The sequence below is a fragment of the Mustela nigripes genome, chromosome 8 (assembly GCF_022355385.1).
Source record: "Mustela nigripes isolate SB6536 chromosome 8, MUSNIG.SB6536, whole genome shotgun sequence".
In the NCBI taxonomy this organism is placed as follows: Eukaryota; Metazoa; Chordata; class Mammalia; order Carnivora; family Mustelidae; genus Mustela; species Mustela nigripes.
In genome coordinates, this window is record NC_081564.1 from 39,691,423 (window position 1) to 39,709,168 (window position 17,746).

The 17,746-nt window shown below is 34.4% G+C and overlaps 1 protein-coding gene across 2 annotated transcripts in view; it reads right to left on the bottom strand.

The window, feature by feature from the left end:
• SMCHD1 (structural maintenance of chromosomes flexible hinge domain containing 1) overlaps positions 1–17,746 on the bottom strand; it is a 147,081-nt gene that overhangs the window by 29,082 nt on the left and 100,253 nt on the right. For both annotated transcript variants that reach the window (XM_059409297.1, XM_059409296.1), the window contains 8 exons: positions 15,310–15,397; positions 14,557–14,688; positions 13,556–13,708; positions 8,392–8,518; positions 8,110–8,229; positions 6,480–6,565; positions 5,775–5,897; positions 1,790–1,980 (listed from right to left, as the gene is read on the bottom strand). In XM_059409297.1, coding sequence (XP_059265280.1) covers positions 1,790–1,980; positions 5,775–5,897; positions 6,480–6,565; positions 8,110–8,229; positions 8,392–8,518; positions 13,556–13,708; positions 14,557–14,688; positions 15,310–15,397 — 1,020 coding nt within the window. The remainder of the gene's footprint in view (positions 1–1,789; positions 1,981–5,774; positions 5,898–6,479; positions 6,566–8,109; positions 8,230–8,391; positions 8,519–13,555; positions 13,709–14,556; positions 14,689–15,309; positions 15,398–17,746) is intronic.

Here is a 17,746-nt window from a genome sequence, read left to right on the forward strand (position 1 = left end):
CTTTGTATACAAATAACATTTACTTGGCAAATTAAAACACAGCCAGCATATATGAGTAAATACACTGAAATACCCACCTTAATGAAGTACACACATTTGTAATGAAGATAAAAATAATATAGATAATTTGACTCACTGCTCAGTTTTAAGCATCTTTTATAGAAACCATTTTATTATCTTTTTTAAAATTAACATATAATGTATTATTAGCCCCAGGAGTACAGGTCTGTGAATCGTTAGGCTTAGACAGTTCCCAGCACTCACCATAGCATATACCCTCCCCAATGTCCATAACCGAACCACCCTCTCCTTACTCCCCTCCCCCCGGCAACCCTCAGTTTGTTTTGTGAGATTAAGAGTCTCTCATAGTTTGTCTCCTTCCCAATCCCATCCCATTTTTTCCTTCTCTACCTCCCAAACCCCCCACTTTGCCTCTCAAATTCCTTATATCAGGGAGATCATATGATAATTGTCTTTCTCTTACTGACTTACTTCACTCAGCATAATACCGTCTATGTCGTTGCAAGTGGCAAGATTTCCTTTCTTTTGATGGCTGCATAGTAGTCCATTGTATATACAGACCACATCTTCTTTACCCATTTATCTGTTGATGGACAGCTAGGTTTGGCTATTGTGGACATTGCTGCTATAAACATTCGGGTGCACATGCCCCTTCGGATCACTACATTCATATCTTTAGGATAAATACCCAGTAGTGCGATTGCTGGGTCATAGGGCAGTTCTATTTTCAACTTTCTGAGGAACCTCCATGCTGTTTTCCAGAGTGGCTGCACCAGCTTGCATTCCCACCAACAGTGCAGGAGGGTTCCCCTTTATAGAAGCCATTTTAAAATTAAGCACTTTGTTAACAGACGACATACAAATGGCTAACAGACAACATGAAAAAATGCTCAACATCACTAGCCATCAGGGAAATACAAATCAAAACCACAACGAGATACCACCTTACACCAGTTGGAATGGCAAAAATTAACAAAACAGGAAACAACAAATGTTGGTGAGAATCTAGAGAAAGGGGAACCCTCTTACACTACTGATGAGAATGCATGCTGGTAGCAACTACAGAAAACAGTATGGAGATTCCTCAATATATTTAAAAATAGAGCTACACTATGACCCAGCAATTACAGTACTAGTTATTTACCCCAAAGACAGAGATGTAGTGAAAAGAAGGGGCACATGCACCCCAATGTTCATAGCAGCAGCGTCCACAATAGCCAAACTGTGGAAAGAGCAGAGATGCCCTTTAACAGATGAATGGATAAATGAAGATGTGGTCCATATCTACAACGGAATATTACTTAGCCATCAGACAGGATGAATACCCACCATTTGCATCAACATGGATGGGACTGGAAGGAATTATGCTAAGTGAAATAAGTCAAGCAGAGAAAGACAATTATCATACGGTTTCACTCATATGTGGAACAGAAGGAATAGCATGGAGGACCGTAGGGGAAGGGAGGGAAATCTGAAGGGGGAGAAATCAGACAGGGAGATGAACCATGAAAGACTGTGGAACCCGGGAAACAAACTGAGGGTTTCAGAGGGGAAGGGTGTGGAAGGATTAGCAAACAGGAGTGATGGGCATTAAGGAGGGCATGTGTTGTGATGAGCACTGGGTGTTATATGTAACTAATGAATCACTGAATACTGTATCAAAAAATAATGATGCACTATATGCTGGCTAACTGAACACAATAAAAATAAATTTAAAAAAAAGAAAAAGATATTTCAGAAAAAAATTACTCCCACTTTTTTTCCTAACCTTTTCCAATCTGGAAGAGTCTTCTTATAAATAGAATCCAGGGGCAACACCTGCTGACGACCTTGGGTTTCATCATAGATACGACGTGCGGCATCAGTGGTCAGAGTGACAACACAGTCCATGTCACTTGCCAGATGCCAAGAAATAACCATTGCAGCTCTATCATCTTCAATTTGTGCCAGGTGTGCAATCTATAAGCCATTTTTAAAAATCAAGTAAAAAACTTTTATATATATAAAAATTTGATATTAAGTATCTTAAAAGCCCACAACTAAACAGCAAAAACTTTTTGAAATACAAGAAATTCTCAAGCTATAGAAACATACTGGCTTGAATAGTAAACGTCTATTCTGCTATTACATTTTGGAAAAACTCTTCTACAAATTAAACTCCTGTAAATTTTAGAAATGAGCATGTAAAAATATTTAGAATGTTATCGGCTAGTTGATGATGTATATTTTTCATAGTTGAGAGGTCTACTATTGAACTATGTCTTAATTGATAAAGTAACCATAAAATGCATTTAAATAATATACACATACAATAGACAGAAGATTAAGATTCAATTAAAAATAGTTATATATCATTCCTTTCTAAATAGATATTTTACTCCAATATTACAGTATTTCTTTCCAAAAACAAATCTAAGCATGACAAATAAGAACCATATTCTGCTTGTAAGAACACAAAGAAACTCAGGGTGGGCAGCCACTCTCCTATTTACAAATACTTTGGTCACAAGCATTCTTTTTTTTTTTTTTTTTTTTTTAGATTTTATTTATTTATTTGACAGAGATCAGAAGAAGGCTCCCTGCTGAGCAGAGAACCCCATGTGGGGCTTGATCCCAGGACCCTGAGATCATAACCTAAGCAGAGGCTTAACCCGCTGAGCCCAACCAGGTGCCCCGGTCACAAGCATTCTTGCTCAAAGTCTAACAAGATTGAAATTTTGAGGCCAATCAAAACCTCATTTACTATACTGGTATAGTTACATTTATCCTTTATTTTTAACTGTCCATTTTGCAAAAACCTGCCCTAGCAATGAAAATATGTCACTGTTGGAAACATCACAATGTCTACTCTTGTATTCCAATTATCTAAATGTTAGTGGAATAAAGGTAAAAAGAGAGACAAGCAAAGAAACTAGTACATGTAAATTAAGATGAAAAAAGTGTTCCAGCAGAGGAAGGATTAAAAGAGGCAAATCAAAGTGATTGATCTCATTTTACATGTGACCACAAGTGCTAGGACATCTATCCCCTTTGTGGTTGTTCACAAGTACACTAATCTTATAAATAAGTTCATTTCCTTTTTAAAGATTTATTTATCTATTTTCAGACAGAGAGAAAGTGTGCATGCATATGCACAGGGAGGGGGGAGGGGGGTAAAGGAAGAGGGAGAATCCCAAGTAGACTTTCCACTCAACACGGCTTTATCTCACAACCCCCAGATCATGACCTGAGCTAAAATCAAGAGTCAGATGCTTAACCAACTGAGCCACCCTGGCGGCTCATAGGGTAATTCTATCTAAGTAAAGCTGTGAGTGGATGCCCTCACTAGGCTCCCTAACATTACACCTTCTCCATAAACTTTCAGGTGATACAAAGTATATATACAGTATTTTCTTTTCGGAAAGGAGACATCAGCTCACTATTTTCACTTGTGTACCATATACAATGTTCTGTTCATTCAAGCCTTTACTACCTTTTCAGCTTCTTTGAGCCTACCCTAGCCATTTTTTATGGATGTTATGAATGTTTCCTCAGGGATAGGAAATTAATGGCAATTAAATGAAAGAAATACAAACGGGATTTCAAGGTATTTGGAATTAAGGAGGGCAAGACTAAAACATCCAAGGTAGATTCACAATTATAAAAATAAAAGCAAAACAAATTATATAGTCTAGTGGAAACCTCCTCTTGTCCCTTACTACATTCCACAATTATTTATTCTAGTTTTAGAATAAATACCAGGAAGAATTTTTTAAAAGAGGAATCAATGAAGATTAAGCATGATTTGAAGGGAGTGGAAAACTTTCTCTTGATGGTAAGGAGAGGGCTCGTACTCTGAGAGGACAGAGGAGAACCTACATAAAATGAGATTTCAAAGATTTCCCCCAGATTTTTAAAAGGGAAGACTTTAAAATATATTTCTTCTGCTAAAATTTATTTTATGCTTTGGTAAAATCTTACCTATTAAGAATTTTGCATCAAATAAACACTTAAAGTAGAATGTCAGTACCTAAAAGCAGGCTAACTATAGATATCTATATGCTTAAATAGTAGGACTGCTTCTTTTATAAAGACTGCTTCTTTCTGTAAATTCTTAAAATTGGTCCGAGGAAAAACAATTTTAAAAAATACAAATCAGAATCTTGTTTTTCAATTTATAAATTTACATCTTAATTTTTCAATTTTCATATTTGGGGTTTAAATAATAATGCAACATGGTTTCGATCTTTAACATGGCTACACACTTTTAGAGTAACCAGTTTCCTCTATTTTTACTGTGTAGTTGGCTTGTGATGTTAGGGAGCCACTTATAAAGAAACTACAACAGACTCTGGAGTCAGGGAAACCTTGGTTTACATCTAAGTTCTGCCCCTTACTAACTATATATTGACAATTAAGTTCTCTGAATTTCAATATCCTCATGCAAAAACTAGAAACACTAAAAAACTCATATAGTGGGCGCCTGGGTGGCTCAGTGGTTAAGCCGCTGCCTTCGGCTCAGGTCATGATCTCAGGGTCCTGGGATCGAGTCCCGCATCGGGCTCTCTGCTCAGCAGGGAGCCTGCTTCCTCCTCTCTCTCTCTCTCTCTCTGCCTGCCTCTCTGCCTACTTGTGATTTCTCTCTGTCAAATAAATAAATAAAATCTTAAAAAAAAAAAAACTCATATAGTGGTTATAAAAGTAGTATGTACATAGCCATAAAGAACAGTGATTAATAATCAGACTTTGGAATCAGATTGCCTGGGTTTGAGTCTGCACTCTGCCATTTACTTGCTTGCTATGTAATCTTGAGCGAGTTTTTTCAAATCTTTCTGTACCTCGGTTTCAGTTTCCTCAGTTTTAAAACAGAGGTAAAAGCAGAAAGGGGAAATGTATATTATGGAAAAGTTTAAGAAGTAAAACACAGATACATATAATACCACAAATCTTAATACCATCAAAAACTGGTGCTGGGGACACCTATAGGAAACACTTTCTAGGGGTGCCTGAGTGACTCAGTCACTAAGCGTCTGCCTTCGGCTAAGGTCATGATACCAGGGTCCTGGAAGAGAGCTCCACAGCAGGCTTTCTGCTCAGCAGGGGGCCTCCTTCTCCTTCTGCCCCTCCCCCTGCTTGTGCTTGCTTTCTCTCTCTTACTATGTTATGTAGGTAAATAAAATCGTAAAAAAAAACCAAACCCAAAACACTTTCTACAAAATAGAATGTTCAGGATTGAATAATCATTAAGATAAAAATGAAAATACAATCCATTTGACAGAAGGTAAAACCAGAGAAGCAAAGAATTAAAGAAAGAATGGTACTTTTTTGGAAGTAAATATGTATGAAGTTTTTTATTCATTGTTGTCTTTTCTTAAATTCTAGGAGTATCCCAGAACTCACTTTCTAACAATATAAGACTCAGAAAAATTCTTATCTTTTTCTTTTGTTGTCTCACTGAAATTTGAGTCATATGGAAAGGTCTTGGTTACCTATAAAGTTGTATGACATGAAAGCATCTGAATAGATAACAAGCCTTGGACTGAGACATGTTAATTTCTGCTGCAGCCCTCAACAGTAAATAAGAATTATGGAGCTGTGCATTTCAGCTTTAAATTCTGCTAAATCCCTGGTACTGTAATAATAACAACTAATTTATGGGAAAAATGAAAAAGTACAAAGAAATGGACATTATTATTGAAATGTCCCATCAAAACACATTTTAGACAAAGCAACATAATAAAATGTACTGCCTCTTAATAGGCTTAAACACAAACCTTTCCCAAAACATCTCCACTGCCTTTAGTATAGTTTGGAAGAGTACATGATCTTCTCGGTTTTTTCCTCAGTTCTTCCTGTTCTGATAACTTTCTTTTCAAAAGTGCTTCAATGTGTGGCATCTATAATTTGAAAAGAAAAATTAACTACAAGTAAATTACTCCTGTACTAGACAGCCATAATGACAGCAGAGAAAAATCAATAATTTGGACAACTCAAGAACATAAAGTTATTAGACAGGCATTACTTTAAAAGAATGTGGTTATAGTGATGCAAAACTTTCACCTTACTAACTTTATCTTAGTTAGAAAATACACAACCTACCATAGGACTTCTTTGCAACTTTATACACATAAAAAAGGTTAAGTTTTTAAAAAACTCTATTGTCATTTTCTCTCATTTTCTTTGCCACCACATATACTTACGAAATCCCTTCAATGAAGTTCTCAATTTGGTGTATTATTAATTTCATTTATTGGGATCATTACATTAGAAATACAAACTCTAATTTCTTTGAGAAAAGTATTCTATCATTTTGTTAGCCCCTTCTAATGTCTAGTAAGTGACTAGACTATAATCCACATGTCTTAGAACCCCTCAAAGCAAAAGTGCCCATAACACTGTAAATAAAAAATGAATGATAAAAAAATTATGGATTAGAATTTAATTAAGAAAAATCTTTCACATATACATGGAAACTATACCTGTTGTGTTGTAGGAATGTCAATATTATGTGTTTTTAGTTCATTTTGCAACTGAGCCTCTTTTAATTTTGCTTCTTCAACTTGGCCTAAAATTAAAAACAAAAAACAAACAAACCTACATCAATTTGTAATAATCTCCAAAATATGGTTTTTGAAAAATATTTTTAATCTCTTGGGTTTTTTTTCTCCTTATAATGAGTGATGCTAAAGTAAAAAAACCCAAGTGACTATTTTAGAAATTCAAAATGAAACTAAAAGTCTAAAATTAAGATTTGGATCTAATACACAAAAATGAGAAACAAGATGTGGTTTTATAAAACCAAAATTTGGTTTAAGGTAGTTAAGGAAGATATTATATATATTAATACTGCAAACTCCAAGTAATCTTAGAGAAATTGTTTAATCCTAATCCACATGACTATATATAACATACATAATCGCTTAAGTCTGAGACAAGAACCAAATAAGACTTTATATATATATATATATATATATATATTTACTTATTTTTTTAAATGGACAGACAGATATCACAAGTAGGCAGAGAGGCAGGCAGAGAGAGAGAAGGGGAAGCAGGCTCCCTGCTGAGCAGAGAGCCCAATGTGGGGCTCGATCCCAGGACTCTGAGATCATGACCCGTGCAGAAGGCAGAGGCTTAACCCACTGAGCCACCCCGGCACCCCCAAATAGGACTTTATAAAAAGAATCTTTAGTGCTACTACTGATGTATTATCTCATCATCCTGCTTAGCTCCCATTGTCCTCTAAATATCATTGGATATACAAAAGTGAGTACTTTGAGGCAGGCAGTACATTTGTCAGTTAATAGATCAAAAATTTCAAGTATGTAATTAACACAAAGACAAAACCATAGCAAAAAAAAAAAAAGTCTGACAAATGGAAAAAGAAACCACAATGCCTTGTTTTAATAGTCTATAAAGTTTGGGTGGCTCAGTGGGTTAAGCCGCTGCCTTCGGCTCAGGTCATGATCTCTGGGTCCTGGGATCGAGTCCCGCGTCCGGCTCTCTGCTCAGCGGGGAGCCTGCTTCCTCCTCTCTCTCTCTCTGCCAGCCTCTATGCCCACTTGTGATCTCTCTCTGTCAAATAAATAAATAAAATCTTTTAAAAAAATTGCAACAAACATTGTGCATAAAGTCCCATATTTCTATATATTGTGTGCTGCCCTGTACAGCTCCATAGTGTGACATACTGCAGGTATTTTAAGTAAAATACACATAGTCCCATGATTCAAATTGAAAATCAAATTACATGTCATTTCTCCAGTAATACTGTCTCTCAATACCTTCAGCCAGGACTTGGAATTAGATATAAATATTACCATCATGTCAAAAGCCTTAATTTTCCACAGAGATTTCTAATTAAAAAAATCTCAAATTTTTATAGGTAAGCAGGATATAAATTTATTTAAAGTGATGGAATACATCATTAGGTCAAATGACAAAGAATATAAGCAATCATTACTGTCTTACTTCCTTACATCACTGAAGCGTTCTGCAGTTTTTCTGTAGTCCAGGAAAGAAGACAATTTTTGTGTTTCATGGTCTCAATCTTCTGTCTTACCATTTCCCAAAGCCTAATTTTTTACTACATTTGAATACAAAATGACTTACACTTCATTTCATCAAGAAGCTGGTTGCTGGCTTCAAATAAACTTCTATACACTGTAATATTCTTAGATAACTGGTCCTTTTCTTTTGTAAGTGCTGCCATTTGTTGCTGCTTCTTAACATCTAAGAAAAACATTCAGATCATTCAAACAATTCTAAAATTGTGACCTCTCCAAAGCATGTCATATCATGATTAGGTAACTAATAAATACCCTGTTAATGGAAAGCAAAAATAAAAAAGTACCACAAACATAAGGAAAATCCTCTATTTTCCTAAAAACTTACCATTGTAAAACATAAACGGTAGGATATATGGTTCTAATGTTCTTGATAGAGCTGGTAGCTGAGGCTCAAATATAATAAAATATTCAGTACTATCCCTTCCAGGACTATTTTCTGCCAGCACTAGATTCTGTAAAAAGAAAAGAGCAGTTAAGGAAAACAAGATTTAAAATAGTATGTGTCAACATATAAATGTTATGTATCTCATTGTATGTTTCCAAGTTAAGTGGTAAATTTCAAAAAGACAATAGGCATTGACTGATCCTTAAGATTCATTAACATTCATTAAAACATCAGAACCACCTAAAACACAAAACCTTACCTCTTGGTATTGGTTTGAAAGCCAAATGATCTTATCAATGAATAGATTATACAAAAATTATATGTAATAGACAATTATTTTTTTAAAAAAGTATCTTTTCCTTTGGAGCAGAAGTATCAATGGCCACTTACGATCTTGACCTGCAGTCTTTTTGATGCCAACCTTTAAGAAGTTGAAGAAGTGCTGAAACACCTTATGGCATAAAAGTTATAAAAACAATCACAAAGACATGCCCAAAGCCCAATGCTGAGTTTAAGTTACAGCTGTTACCATGGAAGTAGACCCACGAGTCCCAGGTGACCAAACAAGAGGTCCTAAAAAGCTCCAAAGATTTTTTTTTTTAAATTGTATTGTCTTCATTAATGCACAAACAAAACACTTTTAATACAATTTAGCTTAAGACCACAGCATGTAACAAGTAAATATTACGAATATATTTACATCCTAAGTTATTTTAACATTCTTTACAGAAAATAATAGATACTAGCTATTTTATTTTTTAGACCAGTACAAATCATAGATAGAGAAGTAGAATTTTTTTAACAATCAAAATCCATAAAACACTGTAGGACAATTCATGAAATGAAATTATAAATTACAGATAACAATTCTTTTCTTTCCAAGAAATACAGACTACAAGCCCACCATTAAACCAAACTGCAATCACACTTAAGTTTCTGAAAGCTATTTTCAATGTATTTACATGAATATAAACACATTAAAAATAAAATACTGTTCACATTTTTAAAATGTACACTTTATAGTTCAGCAGTTTGCTACCAGAAATCAATCCAATTTGTTGATCAATGCAGGTGAATGTTTAGATACCAATTTGTAAAATTTATGCACAGTATAAGTAGATGGTACTATATCCTTTCACTTAAAATTGCTTAAAAAATTTTAACTACTATTTATATAGCAGAGAAAGTATCTTTCAGTATTTCTCTGAGTGTTTCCTAGAATAATGAGAAAAGGACTCATCAAAAACAGTTTATTTTAATAGGTAATATCAAATTTCCCTTTAAAAAGTCTGTCAATTTATCTTCTCATCATTAGTGTGTAAGACTATCTAGTTTCCCTGAAGCTGGCCAACAGTTCATTATCAAGTTCTTTTCCCCCAAGTTTTTTAATCCCAAAATGGATTAAAAGGAACCAGTCATTTAAACAAGCACTTCCATGATTGGTACTAAGGCCATGCTTTTTGTTTACTGGTCCTTTATATTTTCCCTTCTATTAACTGCTTGTTCATATTCTTCTCTATGTTTTACTTTAAAAATTACTTTGTTTTTCTACTAAACTTTTTTCTTATTGATTTGCAGGAAGTTCTTTAGGAGATCTAAAAATATGTTTAATGTACCTAGTCCAATATTGGGGTGTGGGCATAGCAATATTTCTACTTAATTAAAAAAATATTTTTTTTATTGTGTGGTAGATAATGAATCTCTCTACATACCCACCATCCAGGGTCAATAATTATCAATATATTGCCATTGTTCTTTTAAATCTGTTTAAGATACAGTTATAATAAAAGTTTTAAATTTTTATGTAGTTAAATATAAAATCTTTTCCTTTATGTCTTGTTTAAGGAGGCCTTTCTTATTTCAGAGGTTTATACTTTGCAATTTCTGATGCATAACTTACCAAGGAGAAACATGAAAGAAAAAGAACTGGAGTCCATAATAGGATCCAAGCACAAATGGGAATTTGGAATATGAGAAATGAACAAATACATAGCAGAATAAAACTGAGGCACCTTTTTTAGAAATTTCCAGATCTAAGTAAGCAAATAATATAGAGAATCTGAAAATAGTTAACAAACTTGAACAGTAAGTTTAGATTATAACTTAAAGAAAACAGTACACATTCTTTTCAAGCAAACATGGAACATATTATGTCCTGAGCCAATATTTCCTAAATGTTCATATTGTTGAGAATTACCTGCTTGATAAATAAGAGCCCAGAGCCCTAACCTAGACTTACAAAATCAATGTAGGAGTCAGAAGCCAAGGAGGACTGTTTTCTGCTTGATATTCAGTGTGGTATTAGGAACCTCTAGTGGAAATTCATATGTATGACACAAAGCCTTGATTCTACATGCAGGTGCAAGGAAACAGTTTAAGTCACCATCTTAACTTCACAAATGTATATAGCTGGGGGTAGCAATTTCAAATGTCTACATGGGGCCGGGAGCGGGGGAAGTGCCGAGGAAACAGGACAAAGGTAGGGTAGGCTAGGTGTAATCTTCCAACACAAACTTACTTTTGCACGTTTAACATGTCTCCCTTTGCCTTTGTTCAACATGTGGCTTTCATTACCTAATTTTTGTTAGGGTACAATAAAATTTCCCTTTACTCTCTACTGTAATAAAAGTGAAGGAACAAGTGTGAAAACAAGTAACAAATGGCACTTGGCCCTCAGTGTCAAGAGATGAAAAGAAGTGACATGAATACAAATGATGGGAAAATCTTTCTGTCGTAAAAGAATCATGGTCTAGTATTGCCAGGTTTTTAGAATTCTCCAAATACATCAGAAATGCAGACTGTTACATTAAAAACTCTATAACTTTAAATACTGGAAACTAAACTAAGTGAGATAAAAACATTGGGGGTAGAGGACACTGGGGAGGGAATGTGCTAGAATGAGCACTGGATATTATATAAGACTGACGAATCAGACCTGTACCCCTGAAAAAAATATATTATATAATTAAATAAGTTTAAATTAAAAACAAAAAAACAAACAAAAAAAAGGAAATGCTGTAGGGGTGCCTGGGTGGCTCACTCAGTTGGGCGTCCAACTCTTGGTTGCAGCTCAGGTCATGATCTCAGGTCCTGGGCTTGAGCACCTTGGGGGGCTCTGCTCAGTGGGGAGTCTGAGGATTCTTTCTCCCTCTCTCTCCCTGCATCGACTCTTCCCCATGCTCTCTCCCTCGAATAAATAAATCTTTTAAAAAAGGGTGGGGAGTCGCCTGGGTGGCTCAGATGCCTAATCAGCTGCCTTCGGCTCAGGTCAATCCCAGGGTCCTGTGATCAAGCCCCATGTTTGGCTCTCTCCTAGAGTGGACCCTGCTTCTCCCTCTGCCGCTATTACCCCTGCTTGTGTTCGTTCTCTCTCTGCCAAACAAATAAATAAAATCTTAAAAAAAAAAAATACTGTAATGGTCTCTCACTGATAGACCAACCAACACATCTACTGTAAGGCAGGTACAAGCTGTCAGGCTCCCCAACTGTAAGCCTAATGTTATTAAAACAATGCGGTATTGGCACTGGTTTAGATATAAAGATGAATAATAACAATAAAAAAAAAGGTGACACTTCAAATTAATAAAATGGATAATTATTCAATAAATAATACCAAGAGATTAGGTTAGTGAATTTGAAAAAAAATGCAAAAATAAAATCCAGACAAATCAAAGATTAAAGGCGTAAGAATACTAGGGCAGGAACTGTGAATTCAATCCTCCCTCCACTCCAATATAAACAAAGCTAAAATCTAAAGGACAAACTCAGGAAAATGTAATTATATACAAAAGAGCATGAATATCTTTAATATAAAATTTAAGAAAATGATGAACATTACAAAAGAAAAAGCACCAAGGGACAATCCTAAAAAGATTAAGAATAGGAACAATGTTCAACCTTACTAGTAAAAAAGTATTTTTTGAAATATAGGCAACTTGGGTTAGAATTCCAAAAATCATTCATATTTAGGGTTGGTAACATTATGTCAGACAACACACATATTTCTGGTGGGAATAAAAATTGAACAGCAATTAGCAATAACTAACTACCAGAAGGCTTAAAATGAACATATCTTGCCACCAATTCTACTTCTAGTAATATCTTTCTTTCTTTTTTTTTTTTAAGATTTTATTTATTTGAGAGAGATCACAAGTAGGCAGAGAGGCAGGCAGAGAGATAGAGGAGGAAGCAGGCTCCCTGCCGAGCAGAGACCCTGACGCAGGACTCAATCCCAGGACCCCGAGATCATGACCTGAGCTGAAGGCAGAGACTTAACCTACTGAGCCACCCAGGCACCCTTCTCGTAATTTCTTAAGGAAATAATCAGACATGCAAAAGGATACACACCAGAAGAAACCTGATGAAAAGCACTATTGGTAAAAACAAGTTTTGGAAAGAAACTTAGGACTGATCAAATAAATTACGATCATCAATACAATGATGTAGGTTTATACATACCAATAAAGACATCAAAGATGTGTTAAATAAAATTTTTATAAGAGCAGAGTTCTAGTATATTAATATTTTACATCCCACCCATGTATATAAATCATATACACACAGGGTATCCATGCAGTATTTGTGTATATACATAAAAGTCTGGAAAATAACTAAATTGCTAATCATTACCTCTGAAGGGTGATAAAATAGTGATTGTTTTTTAAGTGTTTGCACCGTGTATTTTTTATACAAGTAAAAATTTCCATTTTGAAAAAAAAGAGTAACAAAGATAAGCTGTTTTGTTAATTTTTTCTCTTTATGTATACATTTTACCCAGGCTAAGTTATATTCTGTTTCTATCCACAGAATGGTAACTTTTAAATATATGAATACATGAATGTATTATCACTGAAGCTAAAAATCATTACAGAGAGAACAGTCATCCGCAGGGAAAAAGAGGTTCTTGCTCAAAGTAATAATAATCCCAGGGGTTTAATTTGTAAGAGTTTACAGCAAAATCACAAAGTATTTTCCACTCACTTTCTAATTTAATGGTAACTTAGAATATTTTCATAGTTATACATACAAAAGAATAGGTATTATAATATTGTGGTTTAAAGTATTAAATACAGTAATATTATCTATCAGAAGATGTAAAAATTACCGTAATTTCAGCTGAACCTTTCACAAAGGGAAATTCGAGTGTTCTCACTTTCCCGATAAACAGTGGTGTATCCGTATCTTCCTCATTAGAACCTTTAATGGTAGCTACTACAGTGCCAACCAAATCAATTCCAGTATGATTGTTATAGTTATCCTTCAAGTAAACAATAAAAAACTAATTAGAAGAACAAGAAGATTAATTCCAGAAAAGGACATGATCATATCAGAAAATATAATATAAGCCCTAAATATTCAATTATCCTGGTCATTCTTATTTCCAAGCACAGAATTCAGTTCTCAGATTAAGAGCTCCAAGGGCAGGAAATAATCCCAGGCTTCCATCTAATATAATGACTTATAATTTTCTGTATCAAAAGGACTCCCATTTTAAAATTCCAACTTGTTACATACTCTATTGATCTGGGGGAAGAGAAGAATGATTCACTTGTCTAAAACACCAAAACACACACACCCCCCAACACACAAAAAATTGAGAGAAGCATCCCACCAGGAAAATTTCCGACAAAGGTGAAGTCTCACTACTGTGTTTTATATGCTTCTAATAACAGATTTGGCAACTTTATTGCTGATTTTTCTCCCAATAATCAGAAGTTTGAGGAGCTCACTATGATCAATCATCAGAGCAGATCTCTTAAAAAATAATTACTTCTTTCTCATCAGTGAAATAGACACTGAGGATTCAATTTACCTCACACAAATTCGTAATACATACTGGAAATAGGGGATTAAAGAAAGGTATGTATTAAGGTAGGCAGGCAAATTTCTGCATTTTTGAGTCTGTTCTACTTGGTATACCTGGATGTACTGTATGTATATATTCTCTGTATTAAAATACAAAGGTGTTTATATTTCATTCATCCACACAAATTTTCCCTATAACTTTAAACTGAATAATTAAGATCTGACTCTATAAGTAACTATTTTGCATACTAGAAATAATTTTTGTTACTCTTTGCAACTTTGGAAGTAAATAAACATTACCGTAATAGTAAGATGTAAATCTTTGACCAAGGTCCTACTGGCAACGGAGCGAACATTTGAAACAGCTGGTGTAGCTGGCTGAATTTTAGGAACTAACTTCACAGGTTGATTAGGCAGAACATCAACTATAATCTTACGTAACAAAAACAGCATTGCGATTAAAAATATATTGATGATTCGGTATATAAGAGTAAGACAAGACATAATGTTAGCATATACTAAATAAAATGCAATCTTACATTCTGAAATAGATTTCCATTAATCTCCTAAACCTAATCAACTTACTTTTTAAAATTAAAAAAAAAAAAAAAAGGTTTATCAGAGATAAACTTAGGTTGTTAACAGCCATCTAAGAACAAATTTAGGGGATTTCAAAATATGGTAATTTGGTACACTAACCTATTGAATGGCAATGATGTATATCAAAACTACCTTAAACTTCATTATCCAGAATTCTAATACACAAAATGTTATTAAACTGAAAGTTTTTCATGTATGGTTGACAGAAGCAACCTTACCATGATATACACGAAAATGCTTACTGGACTCTTCAAAATAAAGAGAAATGGAAAAGTAACTTCCACAAATGGTCATATTCATCAACATATATTCCTAAAATTACATTATTTGTATTTTATTATCAATAATTAATTGTATCCAATAATTAATTCACCTTTAAACAAAACCATTTCATTCCTATACTAAGCAAGAAAATGTGAAACTAACTATGGTATATAAAAAGAGTAAGCAAACCTGTTCACTGTTAAGAATATTTGCTTTATCCATCATAAACCCAAACTGGATACAGTATGTTCCCACTTTGTTAGGAATTGCTTTATCCCTATGTTAGAAAGAAAGAGATAAGATTACTATCAACATTTAAATAAGGGGGGAAGGAATTCAAATCATCAACATTTCTGTTCTTTCCACAAAAAGTCAATGAATAAAAAAATAATTACTATTACTACATTCACCTTTATTTAACAAATATTTCCTGTAATACCAGGCTTTACCAATTTTTCAAACCCAAACAAAGACCATAAAATGAAAACTAAAAAGAAAAAAGAAAAAGAAATCCATAATAGGTACATCATAGTAAAATTGTTGAAAACAAAACTCAAAACAAACAAAGAAGAATGGAAATAATTACTTTTCAATGTAACAATAAGGTTGGGTTGCCTCATGGTACACCTAGTTTTGGCTCAGGCTGTAATCTCAGGGTCTTGAGATCAAGCACTGCATCTGCCTAAGACTTTCTTCTCTCCCTCTACCCCTCCCCAAACTGACACACTATCTCTCTCAAATAAATAAATCTAAAAATAATAAGAATAAGAATAAGAATAGTAAGACTGACAGCTAACTTCTCAACATAAATGATAGGACAGTGAAGGCTGGCTTAAAAGTACTGCAAGAGGGCGTCTGGGTGGCTCAGTGGGTTAAGCTGCTGCCTTCGGCTCAGGTCATGATCTCAGGGTCCTGGGATCGAGTTCCGCATCGGGCTCTCTGCTCAGCAGGGAGACTGCTTCCTCTCTCTCTCTCTCTCTCTGCCTGCCTCTCCATCTACCTGTGATCTCTCTCTGTCAAATAAATAAATAAAATCTTTAAAAAAAAAAAAAGTACTGCAAGAAAGAAACTGCCAATATAAAATTGCAGTTTCAAGAAAAGTACTCTTCCAGTATGAAGGTTTATGAGATAATTCATCACCAGCACATGTACACTAGAGGAAACACTAAAGGAACTTCCTCAGATGGAAAATGATACGAAATGGAAAACCTGAGTTGCAGATTAACAGAAGAATAAATGAGTTAGTAAATCTAAATGAACACTAACTATATGAAATAATAATGTATTAATAAGTTTAACATATACAACAACAAAGGCATCTTAGTTGCAAGAGAGAGAATGATGTTTAAGTGTTCTAAGAGTTATTCACTGACCAAGGAGAGGGTAAAAATGCAAAGTGTCATCACACATTGATATAGCAATTTAACTATGCATGTTGTAATCTCTCAAAAAAAATCAGAATAATAAGACTATATTAACTACCAAGTTAATAAGGAATAAAATATGATAACTAATAATAATAAATTCATAAGAAAAAAGAAAAAAGAATAGTAGGATCAAATAAAAAATTGTAAGACAGAGTCAAAAACAAGTGTTTTGGTAATTATTTGTATGATTTAAACTTTTCACTTAAAAGATTATTTAAAAAACAATTATAGGATGCCTGGGTGGCTCAGATGGTTAAACACCTGCCTTCCACTCAGATCATGATGTCAGGGTCCTAGGATTGAGCCCTGGGTCAGGCTTCCTGTTCAGTGGGGAGTCTGCTTCTCCCTCTGCCTGCTGCTCCCCCTGCCTGTGCTCTCCCTCTGACGAATAAATGAATAAAATCTTTAAAAAAACAAACATATAATGCCATCTGTAAATGATCACTTAAAATATAAAGATACAAAAGTCATGAAAAAAAGATACTTATACAAATCCTAGCTCTCATGATCCCTAAGGCGGCTTCTGCATGTCACTCATACGGAAAGTTGGTATACTGTTATCAAAGTAGATTTCCAAGCAAAAAGCATTACTAGAGAAAAAGGTGAATACTTCATAGTGACAGCCAATTGAATTTCTCAAAAAAATATAATAATGTAAGTCCTATGTAAAAAATCATACAGCCTTAAAATAACACTAACAGAACTAAGAAGGAAAATGAATCCAGATCCATGAAGGGAGACTTACTACACTGCTTAAAAAATAAATAGATAGATAGATAAATATATAGATTTTGTGTGTGTGTGTGTACACATGCACACAAATTTAAAATATATAGAAAAATTTAAATACAGAAAAGTGACGCCCAATGATTACTAAATTTTGAATTAGCATAACACTGTACTTTACAGGCAGTTTATGTGATTTTCTAGTATACATAAAATATTTACAAAAATTGACCATATGCGCATACTGTTTTCCACAAAGGGAAAAACAATTATCCATTAGTTTCAAGGGAAAGATAATATACAAGGCAGGATCTCTGACCACCGCGGAATTAATCTAGAAATCAATAAGAAGGGCGCCTGGGTGGCTCAGTGGGTTAAGCCACTGCCTTCGGCTCAGGTCATGATCTCAGGGTCCTGGAATCGAGACCCCGCATCGGGCTCTCTGCTCAGCAGGGAGCCTGCTTCCTCCTCTC